The 21713-nt window shown below is 36.5% G+C and overlaps 1 protein-coding gene across 1 annotated transcript in view; it reads left to right on the forward strand.

Annotated features, from left to right (window-relative positions):
• Positions 1 to 21713, forward strand: part of LOC139142302 (connector enhancer of kinase suppressor of ras 2-like) — a 100219-nt gene that overhangs the window by 39363 nt on the left and 39143 nt on the right. Inside the window, exons 2-7 of the mRNA XM_070712194.1 lie at positions 7463 to 7626; positions 8191 to 8402; positions 8960 to 9089; positions 9552 to 9671; positions 12811 to 12939; positions 14309 to 14580. Coding sequence (XP_070568295.1) covers positions 7463 to 7626; positions 8191 to 8402; positions 8960 to 9089; positions 9552 to 9671; positions 12811 to 12939; positions 14309 to 14580 — 1027 coding nt within the window. The remainder of the gene's footprint in view (positions 1 to 7462; positions 7627 to 8190; positions 8403 to 8959; positions 9090 to 9551; positions 9672 to 12810; positions 12940 to 14308; positions 14581 to 21713) is intronic.

The raw sequence follows: 21713 nt of genomic DNA on the forward strand, positions 1-21713 counted from the left end.
CAGCAAGTTACACCGCATACAGCGAGAAAAGTGGGCTTTAAGAGTGTTTAAAAGCAAAGCTTAGCACATCGTGGATCTAGACAAGTAGAGCGTGCTCGAAAACGGAGATCGATTACAAGTTTGTACTAAATATCGCCTGTTCTCGGCGGAGAAACTGCACGCTCTCATTCGGAGGCGCAACCAGCGGTTTAACGTTGTAAATGTCTACGCACTTTCAAAGTCCAAAGTCAAAGGCTCAGGGCTGTGTGGTTACTAAATATCGGCGGAGAAACTGCACGCACACCTACAGTCACCTATGGTCGGTCTATTCCGCTTAGCGTCTATGCCCCATAGATGTGTGTAGATCTCCTTCTCAGGCAACTGTACACACGTCTATGAGGGCATAGACGCCGAGGGAATATTCCGACCAAAGGTGACTGTGCTGCACGCTCTCCGACTCGGGGCAAAACCACGGTTTGCCTATGGCATTTTGGCAGTCCAAAGTCAAAGACTTAGGGTTGTTGTGGCTGTGGGAGGCACTCTGATTAAAATCTGATGTAGAGAATGGTCCGTTACTAGTGAGAAGAGGACCGAACAAAACAGACCTAAGGGACCGTTCAGTTTTTACGACCGGGGGGGGGGGACTGGCAAAATCCTACACTTTATGTATTACCCATGATCCTCTTAACAGGCAGACGCCTTTGCGGCCCACTCTAATTAGGTTTACTTCATGCAATGGCCATGATCGACCCTCTATACCGGCGGGCCGCCTGCGGCGGCCCACTACAATAAATTGACTTTATTGTAATACCCATGACCATCTTAACGACCGGACGCCTTCAGCGGCCCTGCATGTTCAGTAAAGTTTACTTCGTGCAATGGCCATGATCGACCCTCTTTTTACCAGCGGGCCACCTTTGCCATGAGAATAAAGTTGACTTTACGTAATGGCCCATGACCGTCTTAACCGAAGGGCTGCCTTTGGCGAACCACTCCAATAAAGTTTACTTTATACAATGTCCATGGACATAAGTTGTCTATGGAAATGAAGTTAAAATTGCCTTACAGTCGTCCTAATTAACAGACTTTTGCATGGATGTGGCTGAGAAGTTTGTGCACTGGCATCTCTGCTACACGAATCAAGTGTGCCGCGTACCGGAGTTAAAATCCAAACCGTGCGGGTAAATTTGACATATGGGTTTTGGTTATTTTTTAGCGGGGGAGGGGGGGGGGCATCAATTTTTTTCGTCTGTCAAAGGGGGGTCATCATTTGTGAAAAACATTTCTGTTTGCCAGAGACTGAAGACAAATGAATATACAGGAACGGAAAAGCTGTGACCTAGCTTCTTGCGTCATTTCTCCAGCTGCCAGCTTCTAATAAAAAGCCGGAATATGGTATGTTTATCTGTCAAAATGGTCATTGAACTGAGGTACATTAAAACATGTTTCTGTGATAATAAAGGATGAATTCACAACAGTTCAGTTTTGTCTCGATCCTGTGAAAATTTTGAGAAATTGATGTGCGCCACGATGCAGTGAAGTGCAATCCGAGAGGTTTCTTAATATTTTCAATTTAAATTTTGTCTTTTACCCAGTAAAACTGTGAGAAGAGGACCGAACAAAACAGACCTCCCCTCTCGCAGTGAAAATTTTGAGAAATGGATATGTGCAAATGTGCAATCTCAGATGTGTTTCAATTTATTTCGCACAAAGAAATTGAGTTACCCCGCCACATTTTGAGTAATGCCCCCCTGAAGTTTTCAATTTTTTTAGTGACCTCTAACCCCCTCACATTCCTCCGAATACATGGCGAGACACCGGTGAATCGATAGTGCTTAGACCCGGTATGTGATCCGGTGTGTGGTGTCATATTATAATCAACATGACAAAGCATCGATGTAAGTTCTCAGGGAAGATGTTATCTTTTGTGGTCAGAGAAACAAGGCTCTCACATTCTATTTCATTATATTGTTGTTCCTCACTTTTTCATTGTTAACTTGTTCATCTTTATAACATATTTATATTGAGAGAATTAATATATTGGTTTTAACACTAGTTTATTGACTCCTGTCTTGTGTTTTAAATTTTAACAATTTACAGAAGTCAAATAGTCCCCTTTAGATAGTGCCTATGCCATTGAGATATTGCAACAGAAATCCTCCAATGTGATTTCTTGGGTCAGAAAAGAGAAGGAAAACATTGAGTGTACTGAGGTGTAAAGTAGACCTATGTAGTGCATGCTTATATCATAAGTGCTGGGGGAAAAAACATAAGAATTGCTTGTGGTAAAAACATTTGCGCCGCCTATGGCGGCGCGCCGGCAAAGAATACATGAGAATAAGGTTCCCAAATTTTGCGAATTTCTGATGCATTGTGACAATTTTTTTTTCACTTCTGTTTGTTATGACAATTTTTTTTCTCAGGCCATGACAGGATCATTTTTTTTTCTTCTATCTCACCTGGTGACAAATTTATTTTCTCAAAATCCTCCATGCCCCCCCCCCAGAAATCAAATGGTTCTCCTTTATCGTATTAGGGTATTTTGTTGTGTGGTCCTCCCCTCACTTGTGACAGACCCATCTCTACATCGGATCAGAGTGCCCCCACAGCCCTGAGTCTTTGACTTTGGACTTTGAAAGTGCGTAGACATTTAGGCCTACAACGTTAAACCGCTGGTTGCGCCTCCGAATGAGAGCGTGCAGTTTCTCCGCCAAGAACAGCCGTATTTAGTACAAACTTGTGATCGATCTCCGTTTTCGAGCACGCTCTACTTGTCTAGATCCACGATGTGCTAAGCTTTGCTTTTAAACACTCTTAAAGCCCACTTTTCTCGCTGTATGCGGTGTAACTTGCTGATGTCCGCCGCCATAGCTGTCTCGTGCTGCTAACTCCAGAGCGCCCTCAGTGTTAACAGGGAGATATGGACATAAGCAGTGTTTTAATGAACATAAAATTTGTTCAATGAACAAACAAATGACCTTCATGAACATAAGCATGAAAGTTTGAATAACAGCATGGTTTTAATGAACATAAACATACAATTTAAGAACATAAACATGGTTTTTATGAACATAAATGTACAATTTAAGAATATAAACATACATTTTAAGAACATGAACATGGTTTTTATGAACATGAATATACAGTTTAAGAACATAAACATGATTTTTATGAACATAAACATACAATTTAAGAATATAAACATACATTTTAAGAACATGAACATGGTTTTTATGAACATAAACATAAATTTTTAGAACACAAACATGAAAACTTAGAACACAAAAATGTGTTTTTTGAATTTTGCAACACTTGGCTTTTATTTCCCTCTGTGACCTTGTTTCATTATATCCATGTTGAACTCCAGTCTTTCTACTTTATCAGAACTACATCAGGCATGCTGTAAATAGCTACATATGCAATTACATGTACGAAAGAAGAATACGGTAATTCCCGTAGAAAATCGAGTAATGATACAAGTAAAATTGTTCTATGCCAATACTTAAAATGTCTTATGTAATGTCACCTAAAATAATGTGAAATTAGCCCTGGTAATCTCTTTACAGAAAGGAACCAGAAATCTGCCATCAGATTCAACTCTCTTTAGCAGTATTATATAGTTTCTATACTTTGTTGACAGGTCTATGAATAAAGGCAAAACAGTAGATTCATGTAGATTGTAGATTTTATCAATGATTTACATAGATCTCTTATGTATGTTTTTATTTTCTATAGCACGTACAGTAGCTTCAGGATGTCATCTGAAATTAAGGAATTCCAACCTGAAGATTTTTCCATTTGAGAGTGACTGATTTAAAAGGTTAATTGGCAAGAACATGGCCATAAATAGGTATAGCAGTACCATCTATCATTGATGAAAAAATAAACTAATGAGGAAACCTACAGTCGTGATACTAGACACATCATTTAGATGTCCAATATTAGCTCTGTGTGGTGGCTGGAAGGCAATTAAACACTGATATCTGACTGAGAAGTCCTATCTGTAAAGCTATTAAGCTTCCGCAGCCCCATGTTGTTTATCCAAGTTGAAAATATCTGTCATCCTGTGCTACATTTAGAAATATAATGTGAATGTTATTTGTAGAGAAAACAATTATGTGAAAACGTAGCTTGCCTCTTTTCTTGTGTGATGGACTACCATATTTAACGTCATTTTATTTCTGTACACTCATTTTTCCCCATTCTACAGCAGAGACAAATATTTTTTTCATATTTGGCAGCAACAATTTTTTTTTGAAAAGCTCAAGCTCCCCTTCCCCGAAACCAAATGGTTCACCCCTAATTTTCTGTCCATCCACCATAATTTGAGTTCCAAGTCCATGCCTTTGACAGTTTCTCGAATTCATTTGTCACATCTTGTAAATTATCAGGAAAATATATTACATCATTTATGGTTTGTAAAAACAGGATTCAAACCTGCCCTGTACCAGCTACTGTACAAATATCAATATCAGAGCCAAGTTGAGTTTCTGGAATAACCTGGAAATGGATTCAGAGTCTCAAATGTCAAATGCAACATAGTGAAGTTTGTTTAACCCTTTCTCCAACATGGTTTGAACCATTGTTATTGTTTTGTGTCGTGAAACTTGACCTTTAAAAAGAGAAATAGGGGTGAAAGATTTGAAAGATGTTCGTCAAATCAAACCCATTAGGTTTTTTTTCTACAGTAACAGTCTGTGAATCAGTACATGTATCTTAGTAAAGTATTCTGATCCTAATACCAGTATACATGTACCTATTCGGTGCCAGCAGCACTACTTTATCCTCAGTTTCCATTATGTGTTTTAGTGGAGTTGCTCCTCTATATCAATATGTTTCCTTGTTTTCCATACCACCATGCAATCCATTCTATGTAGTGTATTTGAGTGGAGGGGCTACTCTGTGGAAATACGCCAGGGCAAAATGGGGTTACATACCGTAGTTACCGCAGATGTAGTGTACAACATTATCTGTATCCTCTTTTTGATTATCAGCAGGTTTTTAATTTACATGGAAAGGCATCTTAACCACATTATAGGTAAACTTGTTGAATCTGTGGTATCTTAATAGCAACTTGACAAACTTATTTAAATTGCTCAAAAAGATAGCTAAAAACACTTTTTATAATATGCTATATGGTAGAAGATATTGCTGTGTTCCTATTCAGAGGAGCTCATAGCAAGACCAATGATGTGCACACCATGTTCTTGCAAAACTTGACTTCACTGAGAAAGGCCTGAAACAGCAACAAATATCTGCACAGCATATTTATATGAAAATTGCCCATGACATTCTCTAAATGTCAACTATAGAGGGCACTCTTGGTGATCGTCTCATAACCTGGAGACCTGCCTGTTCACAAGCAAAGCTACATGCAGCCTTCAAAGTACGTACAATTTTGTCAAGAAAGTAGGACTGTTGTTAACAATTGCTAAACAGGTCGATGTCCGACATTCAGAATTATGTCTTTATCATCTGTTAGAAAATCCACTTATACAATAGTGATAAGTGAATAAGAATTACATGTGTGCATACCACTATGATTAAAACAACTCATGTTTACTATCAAATGCATTACATCTGCCGAGACATGTCTAACACATGTGCCATGTCTGGCCTTCATGGATTTAGGTGATGATAAAACCATGGCACAAATGTCGGTGACTGGAAATTGCTAGATGTACCGGTATACCAAGTCTGTGATCACTCCTAGGGTATATTGAATGATGATAACAGATAAGAAAATGACTGTATTTTGTCACCAAACAAATTGCAAAACAACTTTACATGTATGTAACTTTTCCTCCTAGAGTCCTACATATTGATGTAGATTAGAAGGCCATTGGCTGTAACTTTTGATAACTTTTTTCTACTATTTTTCATTTTAATGTCAATAAAAGTTTCTTGTTCTACTCCCCAAAGCATGTTGAGATACACATGCAGTATTCAGCTTGTCAACACAGCCTGCATTGTTATCGTTGATGTTAACAGTAATAGTAAATTTTACACATTATGTAGGCACTCTGTTGACAAGCAAAATAGCTGTTCTGTTTTAGTCAAACATACCTTGGGGAGTAGAACAAAAACTACTTATTGACATACGAAACAAGAATAGTGAAATAATTATCAAAAGTTACAGCTACTGGCCTTTCAGAATTTGGTCAAAAGGTCTGGTCATGATCATTATATCTTTCATGAATCCCAGAGTGACTGTGTTAAACTATTTCAGTGTTGCAGCTGTACATATTCTTTGTATACATCCATTGCAGTATGACAAATACATGACAAATGTTGGATCTATGGCACACACTGTGTGGTCACAATGCAGATGACAGCTAATGCTCTTAAAAAGGCCATTAGCAGTAAATTTTGATGTTTTTTCACTACTTTTGTTTTGCATGTCAATAGCAAGTTCTTTTTCTATTCCCAAAAGCGTGTTTTAACACATATGATTCAGCTTGTCAACACGGCTTATATACTGTACATAGAATTTTTGTTTACAATGTACATTTGAATTTTAGGCAGAGTAAAAGTTACCTTAAAATTTTAAAATTTTGCTAAAAAAATTTATAAGATACATATTCATCTATTCCATATGTCACACAGTTTAAATATTATTTTCATGCAAATGGGTAGCTTTTATAAATGATGAGTGTCGTAAACAAGACGTCCAAGATACGTAGAAAGCATCATTGCAGTTTATGGATTGTTTTAAAGAAAGGAGAGCATTGACAGAAATCAAATAATAAAGAATGGCTTTCATTGTCCGTGAATAAGTACCTGCACTGTATACTAGGCTTGTGAAAAGTTTGACTTTAAATATCAATACCAGGGTTGATGCTTGCACCTTCAGATTTAGTACTACAACTGCTTCCATTTATTTCAGTTGGTGTGTTTTTCCCTTCAGATTATCACTAATACAGTTGATGTAGAGCCACTCTTTTTTCTGGTGTAATTGAGTGAATTGAGTCCTTTGAAGTGCTGGTATTTTGTCAGGGAGGGGCATCAAGTCAAAATATTTACTTGTGGTCAGCAAAAGATAATCTTTTGAGGTCAATTACTGACAAGGTGCCGATGACCTTAGCGGAAGTGGGCCATTACAGACCGGACAATTTTAGCTTTGTGTGTAGTTGATCTCTTTAAGGCAATTCATTCCTATAAACTGAAAGACCTAAACTTTGGCTCAAACTTTCCATAAGAGCATTTTAAGCTATTCCAAAAATCACAGCTACCTGTTCTTCTCACACAATTTTGTAATTTTGTACTGATTTGAGTGATTTTCTTGTCAATATTTTGTATAGCTGCTTGGCTTCAATATATTGAACTCTCGACTTCAGTTATGAACAGTTTAAACTGAGCAATGTTGTCATCTACCAGCAAAATGGGAGCAATGTTGTCATCTACAAGTAAAATGATTCTATTGAACACCTGGTGTGTATAATGTTGACCAATCACAGTACACTATGTTTTTTCTTTGTTCCAGGTTTAGATGACTGTCTCAGCCAATATGTGACAGACTTTGTTGAGAAAGGAGTGTCGGGTGAAAAACTCTTGCAAGTAACCCAGCAAGACTTGGAGCAGTTAGGAGTCGTCAAAATTGGCCATCAAGAGATTTTATTTCAGTCACTTAGTCTTCTATGTGGACTGGTAAGAGGCTTATCAGAGTGTAATAGTTTGACCTCTATCTTACTAGAACCATGTTGTGTGCTCAGAGTAGCCTTTGGAGAACATTTACCGATGTTTGAAAAAATTCAAGCGTAGAGATGTGATATAAATGGAAAAGAAAGGTTTTTCTGAAAAACAGATTATGATAACTCCAAAGGCTTGCCCAGTGCAAACCATTACTTTGTGATTATTCCTTGATCACGCAGTGCTGCTAATATAGATCAACAAAAATGTGTGCTCACTTGTCAATTAGAAAAAAATGTAGAATTTTCAGCTTCACCATGCAAAAGTTTTGCAGATGTGACATTATAGGTATTTTTTATTCACCACCACCTCATAGCATTTTTGGTCTTTTTTTTTACGTATTTTTCGTATTTTTTATTTTGCAACAAACCTATGTAAATTCCTTTGTGCATGAAAGCATAGTGAACGATAAACAGGATGATTGTACATTCATGATACATGTATAACAAACAAAATTGCTTTGATAGACAGTGTTCAGTAATTGTACTGCATCTCTCTGTGTTCTGTCTTCTCTTTCAACAGAATTTTGGTTTGGAGAATGAAAATTTACAGTACCTGTCGTTGGCTTTGAGTTGCAAAGCCAATAACCTCAAAAGCCTCATTAAATGCAATAAATTCTGTACACACTTCCAAAGATTTAATGAAGCCAATAGCAAAATGCTTCCCAATGATGTCCTGAAGTTAGTCTCAGAGGTAGTCATAGCAACACGGACACTCGTCTCATGGCTAGACAGGTAGGCTTAATATTGTGTCTTGGCAATTTGTGGTATGCATTTTAGTGATAGTTGTATCATCTGAACAAAGATTTGGGGTGTTGCAATTTAGTCAATATTGGTCATGATAATAGTGATAATTATGATATATTTTAATAACATTACAGAAGTTACATAAAAATTGTTCAGTAAGTAAATACCAATATGGTACTGTACATTTGAATAACATGTTTTGTATCATACAGCCAAATAAGTATTACCTTTTCTCTTGTGACTTGACAGAGTGTCGGTTGAGGCAAATTTTGATTATTTTGAAAGTTATGTTTATTTCCATCATTAACAAGGAAAATCAAATCTGCAGAAGTGTAAGAATGTAATAGTACAAAACAATGGTGGTTTTTTGGTTGAAAAGTTTGTTTCTGTGTACATGTATATCATATAGCGCCCTCTATTGATCATTCTAAAGCAAACTCTTGTTTTTTGTTAATTTTCAGTAGCGTTGATTTTTCATAAAAATACTAAACAAAACTCGTATAATACAACTTCTGAAATTTAAAAATTCATGTTTTTGATCCTAGGAGTCCCTTTTCACGACAAGATCATTTTAGAAAACTTAGGAAAGAAATAGTACAGCTAGGTCTAGAATTAACCACATCAGTGCAGATGGACAGTTCAGCTTCAGATATCGAAGATGCAATATTGCCAGTTGTAAGTATTTTCTTATTCCAGCACTATAACACTGTTAACTATTACACCCAAGTATACATCCTTTGTACTCATCAAGTGTGCATACCACGTGATATTTTACATTCACATTCACATACTTTAAAGAGTCAAAAAACTCTCTTTTCACTTAATCTTGCTGCTCTGTTAGGATGGTATGATAGTTACAAGACTGTCTTGCAGAGAATTCATGACATGGAAATATTCAGATATCAGATTTCTACCGCTTGGGAACTTTTGAATTTGGAGGAAAAATGTAGACCCAGTTCATTTATATCTTAGTGCATGCCTATCGGTCGTCCGTGGGGACTTAGCTTGGATTCTGTGCGTGCATGCAGCTATGATGCAGGCAAACTTTATGCTTTTATCCTGTTGTTAGGTACACTACTTTCAAAATTGTAAAAGTCTCCAGGTTACAAAACATGTAAAATACTTGATTTCTTGCAGAGTGTAGAGATAGTTGATTTGTGTGATAGACTTATCAAGGAATCCAAAGACCCATTAGTAATTCAACCAGCACAGTTAGAATTAACCACCTTGAAGAAGAAACGACCTGATGAGAGTTTGGTAAGTAACTTTTGAGGCACACTCTTTCCTTAATGGACTTGAGCCAGTATTCATGAGACGATCTTGATGCAGTAAAGTTATTCTCATACATTACTCTATGAAAGGTGGACCATTTTCTTCCAAAATCTGAGGGGAAAAATTAATGTTACTGTATAATTGGCTGTTTTCATGACCGCTACGTGACCTTAACATCCTGGCATATTGGTTGGCATGCAGTAGTACTTTACATATACATCCTAATGTATTTATTTGTTATTTGAGATGATAATCAATAGAAGTACTAATGGAACATTTACTGATTTTAACATATCTCTTTCTTTATTTGTCAATTTAATGACAGGAATTTCAGAACTCCTAGTAAAAGTTCGGTTATTAGTCCACCACGGACACCGTCCGGGGGGACTTATAGGTTTGGTCATGTCCGTGCGTGTGTGCGTCCGTGCGTGCGTGCGTGTGTGCGTCCGTCCGTCCGTCCGTCCGTTCACGCAGATATCTCAGAGATGCAAGGAGCGATTTCATTCAAACTTGGTACAAGGATTACTTCATATGTCATACAGATGCACGTCGATTTGTTTTGTGATACGATCCAATATGGCCGCCAGGCGGCCATTTTATTACGATTTTTTCATGTACAGAGCCATAACTCAGACACATTTCAACCGATTTTATTCAAAGTTGGTACAAGGACATTGACCAATGTCATAGATATGCACGTCAATTTGTTTTGTGATACGATCCAATATGGCTGCCCTGCGGCCATTTTGCTATGATTTTTTCATGTACAGAGCCATAACTCAGGCATGTTTCAACCGATTTTATTCAACGTTGGTACAAGGACATTGACCAATTTCATAGATATGCACGTCGATTTGTTTTGTGATACGATCCAATATGGCCGCCAGGCGGCCATTTTATTACAATTTTTTCATGTACAGAGCCATAACTCAGACATGTTTCAACCGATTTTATTCAAAGTTGGTACAAGGAGATTGACTAATGTCATACATATCCATGTCAATTTGTTATGTGATACGATCCAATATGGCTGCCGTGCGGCCATTTTGTTACGATTTTTTCATGTACAGAGCCATAATACTCAGGCATATCTCAACCGATTTTATTCAAAGTTGGTAAAAGGACATTGACTTATGTCATACATATGTACGTCAATTTGTTTCATGATATGATCCAATATGGCTGCATGGCAGCCATTTTGTTACAATTTTTCATGTCCTTAGCCAAAACTCGGGCACGTCTCAACCGATTTTATTCACCGATTGTTATTCAAACTTAGTACAGGGACATTGACCTATGTCATACATATGCACATTGATTTGTTTTGTGATACGATCCAATATGGCCGCCGTGTGGCCATTTTTTACGATTTATTCATGTCCGGAACCATAACTCAGACATGTATCAAGCAAATTTATTCAAAGTTGGTACAAGAACATTGATTATACATATGTATGTCGATTGGTTTCACGAGATGGTCCAATATGGCCACGTGGTAACAATTTTGTTATGGTTGTTTCATGTCAAGAGCCATAACTCTGGCAAGTCTCAACTGATCTTATTCAAAGTTGGTACATGTACATTGACTTATGTCATACATATATGTGTTGATTTTTTAAATAGTAAGATCAAATATCGCTGCATGGCGGTGATTTTGTTACAAGTTTCTAATGTACAGAGCCATAACTCAGACATATTTCCACCAGTATCATTCAAAGTTAGTACAAGGACATTGACCTATTTCATACATATGCTCGTCAATTTGTTTCACGTCATGTAGCAGTAACATGTCAATTATTGAAGTTTCGTAAGTAGGCTGATATGTCAAGAAATACTGCATCAAATTCATGAAACTTTGTACAGATGTTAAGCTCACATTGCTTTAACATTGAAAAAGACATTTATCAGTGTCATTTTAATTAATTTGTAATTGCATAAGTAATGAACTTTCCTAATTAGGGTGATATTGCCACAAATTAAACAACATCAAAGTGATGAAACTTGATACAGATGTTGATCTCATAGTGTTGTAAATACTGCATCAAACTTTATGAAATATGGTACCAGTGATAATCTGTTAATTGTTAGGTTGAAGTGTTAGGATTGTATGCAAAAATGTTTTGCAACATCCTGTTGATTAATTCCTAGTTGACTCATTTTATGAACTTTAGGATGGTGGCCTACATTGGTTTTATGTTTTCATCACCATGGAACTCATTCTTGGCCATTGAGCACCATCTGTATCAAAGTATTTTTATCACAGACCTAATTAATGAAGAGGACTCTATCCTCTCTGAGGACATGTAATCAAAGTACCCATTAACAAGTGGGGACTGTGTCATCAACGATGACTTGTATTTATTTATTCCTTATTTAGAGAATATGCTCATAAAATAAAAACAAAAGAGTCAAAAAACATACTCAACAAAAAAATCTGGGCATACTTTACACATAGAACACAAGTTAACAAAGAAGTCTACAAACAGTCTGAAAAAGTCTTGGGCCACAAGTTGCAGTGTCAAATTACATCAAATGATAAAAAAAGCTGCTACGATCAGGTTACTTTTTCTTTCCATCAAACAAAAATAGAAATTAGAAGCGTTCATCCGTTGTTTACTTTTGAAATGTCATGATGCAATGACCAACACAGAGGTTTCAGCTATACTCAATCTGTGTCTAATACCCACCAATATTCTACAAGTGTTATGGTATAAAACTCTTAAATCATGAACGCATTTTTCAGTACATGTACTCCAAAGATGTGAACAGTACAGAGCAAAACAATGTGATTTAAAAAGGCATATTTTGACTGAACAAGAACAGTTACAAGTTTTGAATCAAAGAGTTGGCACTTGCATAGAAACTTTTCATTTGTTGCTTTATATCATGGACGTCATTACCTGTAATAAATTAACATAGCTCCAAGGTATGGGTGTTTATGATTGCATAACAAGCTAATTTGTGAATGAAATTTGTATTCGGCAATATTTTGCCAACATGCTAGAATCAAATCCTTCACACAGAGGACACATTTACACTGTGTTAACTGTTCATATTCACTGATGAATTACAAAAGAAAGGATGAATTCTTGTTTCTGATAGCTCTTTTCAAACTGTTTTTCAGGGTATGATGATAAAAGCCACCTATGAGGGCGTTCATGTCATCACAGGGACCAAAGACCAGTCACCGGCTGATCTCAGTCGTAAAGTTCACCCCGGCGATGAAGTGGTGCAAGTCAACTACCGCACTGTGGTAAGGCAAATTTCCCTTATCTTGTTCTTTTTAATCAGACTGAGTGTGTATTCGTGAAGATAATACCAGTAGTGAGAACATTGGTCTTGAAAAAAGTAAATATGGTAGCTCACACAAGATGATATCATCTTCACTCAGGCTGTTTGGTGCTTTGCATCTTTTATTTTAGCCTCCAGGTTGTAGTAAAGAGGAATTTTTTTGGACATTACAAGGACAGCTGGAAAATGTACTTATTTTAGTTAGAAATCTGAACCACAGATAAATGTTGTGTCGCTCCATCAGAAATTTATCGTCCCAGTACTTTGCATCTGTTACAGTCTTCCAAGCACCTGGTCTATTGCCATGCTCTGATAACACTTGTGATTTCTGTGAATTAGTTTCATCTTATGCCCACTGTTTCCATTAATGCCTTATTTTTGTTCCAATTACAAATTCAACCACTGAATCATTCTATACCTTTACCGTTGAGCTGTCCATAGATTATCTCAGAGACCACTGCTTTATTAGAAATGGTGAGTCTGTATGCCAGGCTTTACAAACCAATATCTATATAAAGCTTGTTTAGAAAAGGTCATTTGCATTGGAAAAATTGAAACAAAGGTCAAATAAACTAATTTTTCATTAACCTAAGCTACCTTAAATCATTCCTCTGGTGGCCATGTGTATTTTGTTGGAGCGAAAGCAGAACAAGTTCCCCCTTTTAGTAAGTATTTCATAAGGAACCACTCAATGGAATCAATTAAGTCTTTTCACAAGATAATAAAATAAAACCAGGAAAATTATGGAGCATACTGCTTCTTAATTGTACTATCTAACTTACAAAGTTTAAATTATCACTCAATAATGGCATTACACAGTGTACTGCACAAATTGCGCAAAACACCTGTCAGGATTTTGATGCGGACTTCTCCGTGCCTGGCTTGAAAAATGATGATCTATTTGTTTATAATATGAGTATTAAACGGCAGATCGTCCATGTAGCCGACACGAACACGAAGTGTCTGTTACCGGCTACCGAAAACTATGAAAAATAGTAAAGAATGAGCTACAAAATCACTATCAGTTTTAAGTTGCAGGTAGAATAAGTCTGTGCCTTGTATAAAATACTATAAAATAGTAGAAAGTGAACAACCAGCTGAAAGTTAGTTGAGGAGACCTTAACTGCATATCATTTGCATCTAATTGTCGGCTACATGGACTGTGTGCCTATAAACAGGAACTTCTTTGCAGTAAAATAGTTTTCAGTTCTGTTTGATTTTACTCTCAATTCCCTTATCTGATTTATTTTTGATTTCCAAGTGTGTATATCAAAAAGATAAACATACCCAGATTAAGGCTTGCAATTCAGTGAGTTACTATCTTTCAATAGGTTGGCTGGCAACTGAGTCGGCTGGTGGAGGCTCTGAAGGAAGACCCTCATGAGGTCACTTTGACCTTGAAGAAGCGGCCCAAGAACACCCTCATACCAGGTCAGGTGTTGATCAAGAAGTCGGTGCTGAATGTCAACGAGCGGAAGAAACATGTACACACGGCTCCGGGGAGGAGACGGCAAAATAGCACTGAGAAGAAGTTGAAGTCGCCGTTGGAACAATTGTTTATTCCCCCACCACCGGAAGAGCCATACTCACCAAGAACTGCCAGGTAATTCTACATTAAACGATGTTGTCTAGGTTCTCTGTGAGGTCTTGTCATCTTTTGACAGGTTGTGAATGCGGAAACCTACGAGACTCTATCCATGAAAAGCTATCATTTTCTTATTAGCTACTATAGACTATAGTCTATAGAAGCTATTGGGATGGGTATCCGTCCGGCGTCCGTCGTCAGTCTGTATGTATGTATGTATGTATGTATGTATGTATGTATGTATGTCCGTTTGTGAGGCGTCCGTCCACTCAAATATCTTGAGAACCGCAGTACTTACTGATTTGATATTTGTTGTGTAGATGAAAAATATGATTTTGAGAAACTTGTTTTTTTAATTTTTTGATATTGTTGAAAATAGGCAAATTAATGCCAAAAAAGGTGTTTTTGGTAAAAAATCTTCTTCTTCATAACCGCTGATCAGACAGCTTTGTTATTTGGTATACAGGTCCCTAGGGATAACCCAACTTAGATTTGTTCAAATTGTGATGAAATATGCAAATGTGTATTTTTAAGGAATTTTTTTGTCATTTTTGGTCAAAATTTGACTTACATTGTATGTAATTCTTGTACTGTATAAACCCTATCAATTCACCCAGAAAAAAATAATTAATATGATTTTAAATAATTGAATTAATTAGGAAATCATCAAAGCCAAAATAATTTTAGTGTGGAATTATCAGAAAGTTCAACTTTTTTTGACAGTTCATAGTGAAATGCTTACCATCTTGGAGGATTAAAACATGTAAAGGCAACTTTCCTGAATCCCAACTTTGATATATTCTGAACCACCATTTATGTTATCTAAAAGAAATTGCTAATAACGGTTTGTCATGATAGGGTGGTCAAATAAATAGAGATAGAGAAAGTTCTAATTTCCATTATGGTTGACTTGGTAAGGATAAAATAAGATTACTTTTTGAGGAAAAAAATAGAGTGGTCAGTTAAAAGAGTGGTCAAAGTGATAGGGTTTTTATGGTAAAAGCTGGCTGTAAGATTCCTCATGTGCTATTTATAGCAATTATGCAATCTGTGTAAACAGTGCAATGAAAGTGTAACATGATTCCTTATAATGCTTTTGATGACCTTGAACTTCTTAAGTTTCAAACATTTGTCTCTTCAGTGTGCTTTCTCTGAGTACGTACAGTCTCAACTTATTCAACAGAACTTACTTACAATGTTAATTTGAAAGTTAAAATGTGCTGGATTAATAGGATGTAAATACTGACATTGAAAGATAACGAGCTCAAGATTCTTTATAACCTGACAGATAATGCTGTTTTTTTATGACGTAAATCTTGATTTAAGTCAGTCTTGTTTACTTTAATTGGAATGTAATTAACTCTCGTTTATTTGCTATTATAGACTAATACAGTCTGATGAAATATGCAAATCTGTATTTGTACGGAATTTTTTTCCATTTTTGGTCAGGCCATCCTGAAATGAGCTATCAAAGATATCCACCTTCTTCATCAATACATGTGTCACAAAAGGTTATTCTGTACATAACACAGCAGAGCTCTGTCAACTGTTGAGTCGCTTGTTTTTTCAAAACCGCTGGTCAGACAGCTTTAATATTTGGTTTACATGTCCCTAGGATGACCTTAGTGAGATAATTTCATACAGTCAGGAAATACTTAATTTTGTATCCATGTCTATAGTAGCTTCAGGGACTTTGGCCCTATGTTTATCTATGTAATAATTGTACTGGTCTGAACATCACAAATGGTAATATTAAGTTAAGTTTACTGTTTATGCCATTCAAGAAACATAAAGTTGTATATGTGTAAACAAAATGGCTCAGAGAATAAACAAATTGTATCTAAACAACTACACTGTTGAAATCTAATAGAATTTGTTGTCGCAGTAAAACTATTTTCTGTTTCTGCACCTCCATCAAATTTTCAGATGCTTAAAATGATCTATCCCTTGCCGGCATACCTGTTGATTTCTCTCTGTTAGTAAACGCAATTGATAGTCATACATGTATGTTCAGGTTATTTTATCATCCTGTACAGTAACTAACCTGTAAAATTTGCTACCTTGTCGTTAAAGCAGCGGTTCAAGATCTGTGATTTTCGTAATACTACCTACTCTGCCTTATCAAACATGTGTTTAATTTCAAGCATCATTTTAGACTGGTGGAATTCAACACAGCCCAAGACTGCACTTATTTTTAAAGGAGCTGGGTTACATGTAACCAATATTGCATGCAGCTTGTTAAGGGAGTTGTGTTTTGACTAGAGTCAGCGTATTCTAAGCCAAAACATAGACTGTTATTTCATCAACGATCGCAGTAATAATGTCCATGATGGTAACCCAAGACTGGCAGTACAAATGTGCCATGATTCATGAGAAAGCATGATGCACAATAATTTGCACCATAATTCTCAGCCACACTCATAGCATTCAGGCAATGTTCATATGCTTCCATTGTGTGGTTGTTATTTCGTCAGATTCTCAAAAAATGGGATCATACAACATAAAACAATATAAAGTAAAGGAATAAAACAGTGTCCCGTACATGGCGTGTGACTTTATGCAATTTATCCAAGTAACTTAAAAAGCTACAAACAAATTTATTCTGAAGATGTCAAAACTATTTACATTGTTTTCTTTTTGACGGCCAATCAAGAGACAGACGGACAATCATTGCTCTGTTTCTGTGTTTCTCTGAGACAAGCCTAGCTCCATCATTGTATTTCATAAAGACGGTTTTACAGGTATCTCATGGAACTTGGATTGACTAATTCACTTTCCATCTAAGACATGACCATGCCCATTAATAACCATGAAATACAGTATCTGCTATGAAAACCATGCTTTGTGTGTGACATGCTAACAGAGAAATATTTGACTTTCACTGACTCACTTTTCTTTAAAACTACCAATTTACCACTTTCAGTGTGGTAGCAACTGCACTCCAGGTTGCACAGCCTGTAGAGGTTGCCACTAAAGTTCAGAGCGGGATCATTGAACTTGAATAAGGAGGGGAGTCCACATTTCCAGTAGTTTTAAAGACAATTTGCAATTGTTCCGTAGGGCAACTGTACAATGGCAATTGCATCTGAAAAAAAAACAATAGCTTGCTCATGGAATTTTCAATTGCAACATTTTGCATTAAAAGGAATACACATTAAATGTGTTTGTGTTACACAGAATAGTGTCGCAATCACAACTACTGTGGTCAGCTTCACACACCCAGATAGAATGTGTCTTCCTACGGTCACCGTTCATTCTCCTCAGCTGCTCCCATTCTTTGTAACTCTCAACCCTTGGACATAAAAACCTCTCCCAATGTCAACACTTTCAAAAGATGCTTAAAAGACGTATAACTTTCAGAGAGCATTTTTAAATATATATGTTTCTGTGTGACAAGCCTAATCCTATCTATTATCTCCATGCTGAACAATAAATTTCATAAAAATAGGTTTACAGGTATCTCATGGAACTATAAAAAATCATAGTCGCTATAAAAAAACTCTAGTTTCTATAAAAATTTGTTAGGCAAATAGACAGATAGATAGAAAATAGGGCAAGTCATCTTGACATGTGCCCTACTAGCATTGCTTGGATCTGTTTTCAAGGTCAACATGGATTAGGATTAAGTTTAATGTGGGATTCATGTTTTTCTTTGCACAGGTATGTTATTGACAACCATTTTCAAATCACTATAACGGCCATTTCCTGTCAAAATATTGCGACAAAATTTTTGAAAAATAACTATAAAGCCTATCGGACACTGAAAGCAAGCTCTCTTATCTATTGCAAACATATTTACAATGGTAACAAAAGTTACTGTTTTCATTCTTTCATTTGAAAGCAACAAACCTGGCTAGCTTTTTTTGGGAGCTTTCTCCCTATAATGCTTTGAGACTTGTCATAATCAGTGTCTCTTTTTGGTTATCACCTTGCTCTGGCCTTTCAGGTAGTGAGTGAGTGTCAAAGTTTTACTCAAACTTTTCTTCGATGAAACTTTCACCCATTCTCTCACGAAATCAAGAATAAAAATCAGGGGTCACTCTGCAATGTTACGTATTGGAGAAACAAATTACACTGTGATATTTACCAATATTTGAAATTCAAATTGGCTGCCTTGCCTGTGTTAGCTCTAGGGGGAAATAAAATTTTTTGATTTTCAAAAAACTAAGAGTGTGTGAACTACCGGTATGTGTAAGACTGTGAAAATTGTTCTCATGTTACTCCAAGAGCTTTTAAATGAGCCTGACAAATTGTAGATCAGAAAAGAATTGAAAAAATTTGAGAGTGTAAACGTCTGTCCCCAAAGTGCATCCTACATGTACCTTGTTAATGAGTGAATTGCAAACACAATCTAATATTTGCTTTGTGCAATGTTACCAGTATTCTGTAGGGTATAATTTATGTAATACTCTTGTCTGACATCATGATCTGTCATCATATTGACAGCCGTGGTACAAATACAAGGAAAATATGAAATGCATCTGAGATATTTCTCCATTTTACAGCCAATTTGCTGTAAGCTTTTCTCTATGATTTGTTACTTATCCTATTTTACCTTCATCACAGTTTATCTACATTTATAAAACACCTTTGTGAGTCAGAGATTATGTCCATTCCGTAATGCTGGGTAAAAATCTAACAGTGATGCTGTCAGATTTTGCTGTAAGTGTAAACATGCAAGTCAAGAGACTGGCATTTGAACGGAAATCCCTGACCATATCATGTAAAATCTTCAGGCCAGTTTTTACTCGTGTTTGGGAAGTTTGGTCAAGTTACTGAGATTTGTGGACAGGATTTTAAAAAACAGAGGACAAAGTGGATAGTTGAGTGAAGGACATACAGGAAATTAAAATAATTGAACCACTTCAATGTCCTAAATTTCAATGTCCTAAATTTGAAAATATTGTCAACAGATAGTGCATTGAGAGATGTCCATTTCTAATACATATTGCAAACAAAATAGATCTTCCATTTTGTATTTTATGTTGATATTGCTAACTTTTATGTAAGACATTGACTCTTGTTCATCCCATTTGAAGTCATAGCCATTTTCATCTGTGTTTAGGTGTACCTTACTGTTAAAACCTGTCCTTTAAGCAGAAATTGTTACCTATTTTACTGCAGTCAACTAATTTGATTATAAAGTGAGGATTTTTTTAAAAAGCAGAATCATTTCAAATAAATCACAAAACAAGTCATTCAAAAGGAAATGTAATGACAGATGATAGCAATAAAATGATGAAAAGATATCTAGTAGGCTGAGGCTTTCATTAATCATGACAAGTAAACATGCAAATAGTATTTTTACAGCCAAAATACAGCAAGGTTTTTTAAAGGCATGACGATCACACTTTACAAAATGTTATGTCCCTATGAACTATGGTTGAATATTTGTATGTTTCATAAGTATCTTCACAGTATATCAGGTGGATTTTGAACCAAACATCATTCATGCCATACTTTATTCACTTATTGACATAACTGTCAGTTATCAAGGTTTCGTTTCTGGAAATTCACAGAAGTGATAATTTATTTATCATTTGAGTTGATCATTTGAGTTGTGTATAACCCAATCAGATTACCAATCAGATATTGAGACGCAGACATTTCGCCTTTTAGCTGCTATTTGCTGTTCTCCTTTAACCCTTTCACCCCCAGTTCCCTGTGTACAGGTCCAACTTTACCATAGAAAACAATGGATTTGGGACAAACCATGGTGGTGAAAGGGTTAAATCACCTCACTTTGTGTCTGTAGAGAGCTGACAGCAATAGAACATGAATAGCATAGAGCAAGCAAAAGTGGAGTGTATCCATCTCTTTATCTGATTTTAGTCAGATAACGTGTAACCACGCTGAGGGACTGCGATGAAACCTTGTATGTACTTGTACTCATTATCATCGCCAGGTTCAAAGGTCGCAGGTCGAATGTTGACAAATTGGTCATGGATAACCGCACACTGGATGTGTTTGCACAAGGCTAGGGATTGCTATCTCAGCAATTTGCATAATATTGTGGGGCTTCATTGAAATAAGAAAACAAACCAATGGTGACGCTTGTTATAGTGATGTAATACCACATTACAGAAATAGCTCACACAGCTCTGAATGGGTGGTGTGCATTTATACCAAAGAGGCCAGCCCACGACTCGAGGGGGAAGTGAACCTTCATTGTGCGCTATTATTTCCTGCTCATGCGGAAGTAGAGAAGTTTTGCATATCAAAGTTTGCTGGAGTTTTCATGCGCAGTGAAGTTAGGGTCTTGTAGATCGAAGCAAGCATTTCTGAACCACAGAAGGATTACATTTCTGGACAGCTTGGAAAGGTAGTGTTTATCTTGTACTTTCAGTTTACACTTTCAGCTTTGTGTGTATATATGAGTGAAACGTCTGTAATGGTGTGTTTGTCGGTTAATTCCAGAGGTATTAAAGTGTGTTTATGGTGACATCGTTTCGGACATGGTAGAACACTCGGAGGAAAGACAGCTGAACTTTTGCATACAAATTACCATTAGATTTCCATAGGGTTGTTATCTGAATGTGTGCTATATAACTAGTAACAAGGAATTTCCCAAGTTTAATCCCCTACCCTCATTAGAACAGTAATCAGTACTCTATTGTTGTTGTATGGCTTGCTGCGTATGTGTGCCAGAGATCATTCACTGTATAAAAGCTGTCAAATTTGTTTGTTGTCTGGTCTGCAAAATTTTAACCCCTCCGAGCTCTGGAACCTCTCTTACACTGAGCTGATCACAAAATGTACCTTTATAAGAAACCTCTTCGCTGACTTTGTCAGAAGCATTGTCGAACCTTCTGTTGAAGGCATGTTTGCCGTAGTATTTGCATTGATTGCTACCGTTATCAGTTGTCAAACTGTCATGAAATCTGTGTCAGCATTGACACTCATGAAGTTCTGATACATGAAGTTGATTATTTTATGCCCTGGATTTTATACACATTAAAGTCTCTCATCAAAAAAGCTCTACATGTCTCTTCATGGAGTAGATCTACTGAAAGCCTGGACTTTGGAAATTGGCGTCTTAAGAATGTATATTGTGCCTTCTGTTCAAATTATGGTACAATTTGAATACTTGTGTTGTTAGAAAGAGGCAAAGAGTTGTGCAGAAACCACAGGGTAGATTAAAAGAGTTTCCC

Source organism: Ptychodera flava, chromosome 10 (genome assembly GCF_041260155.1).
Source record: "Ptychodera flava strain L36383 chromosome 10, AS_Pfla_20210202, whole genome shotgun sequence".
NCBI classification, from domain to species: domain Eukaryota; kingdom Metazoa; phylum Hemichordata; class Enteropneusta; family Ptychoderidae; genus Ptychodera; species Ptychodera flava.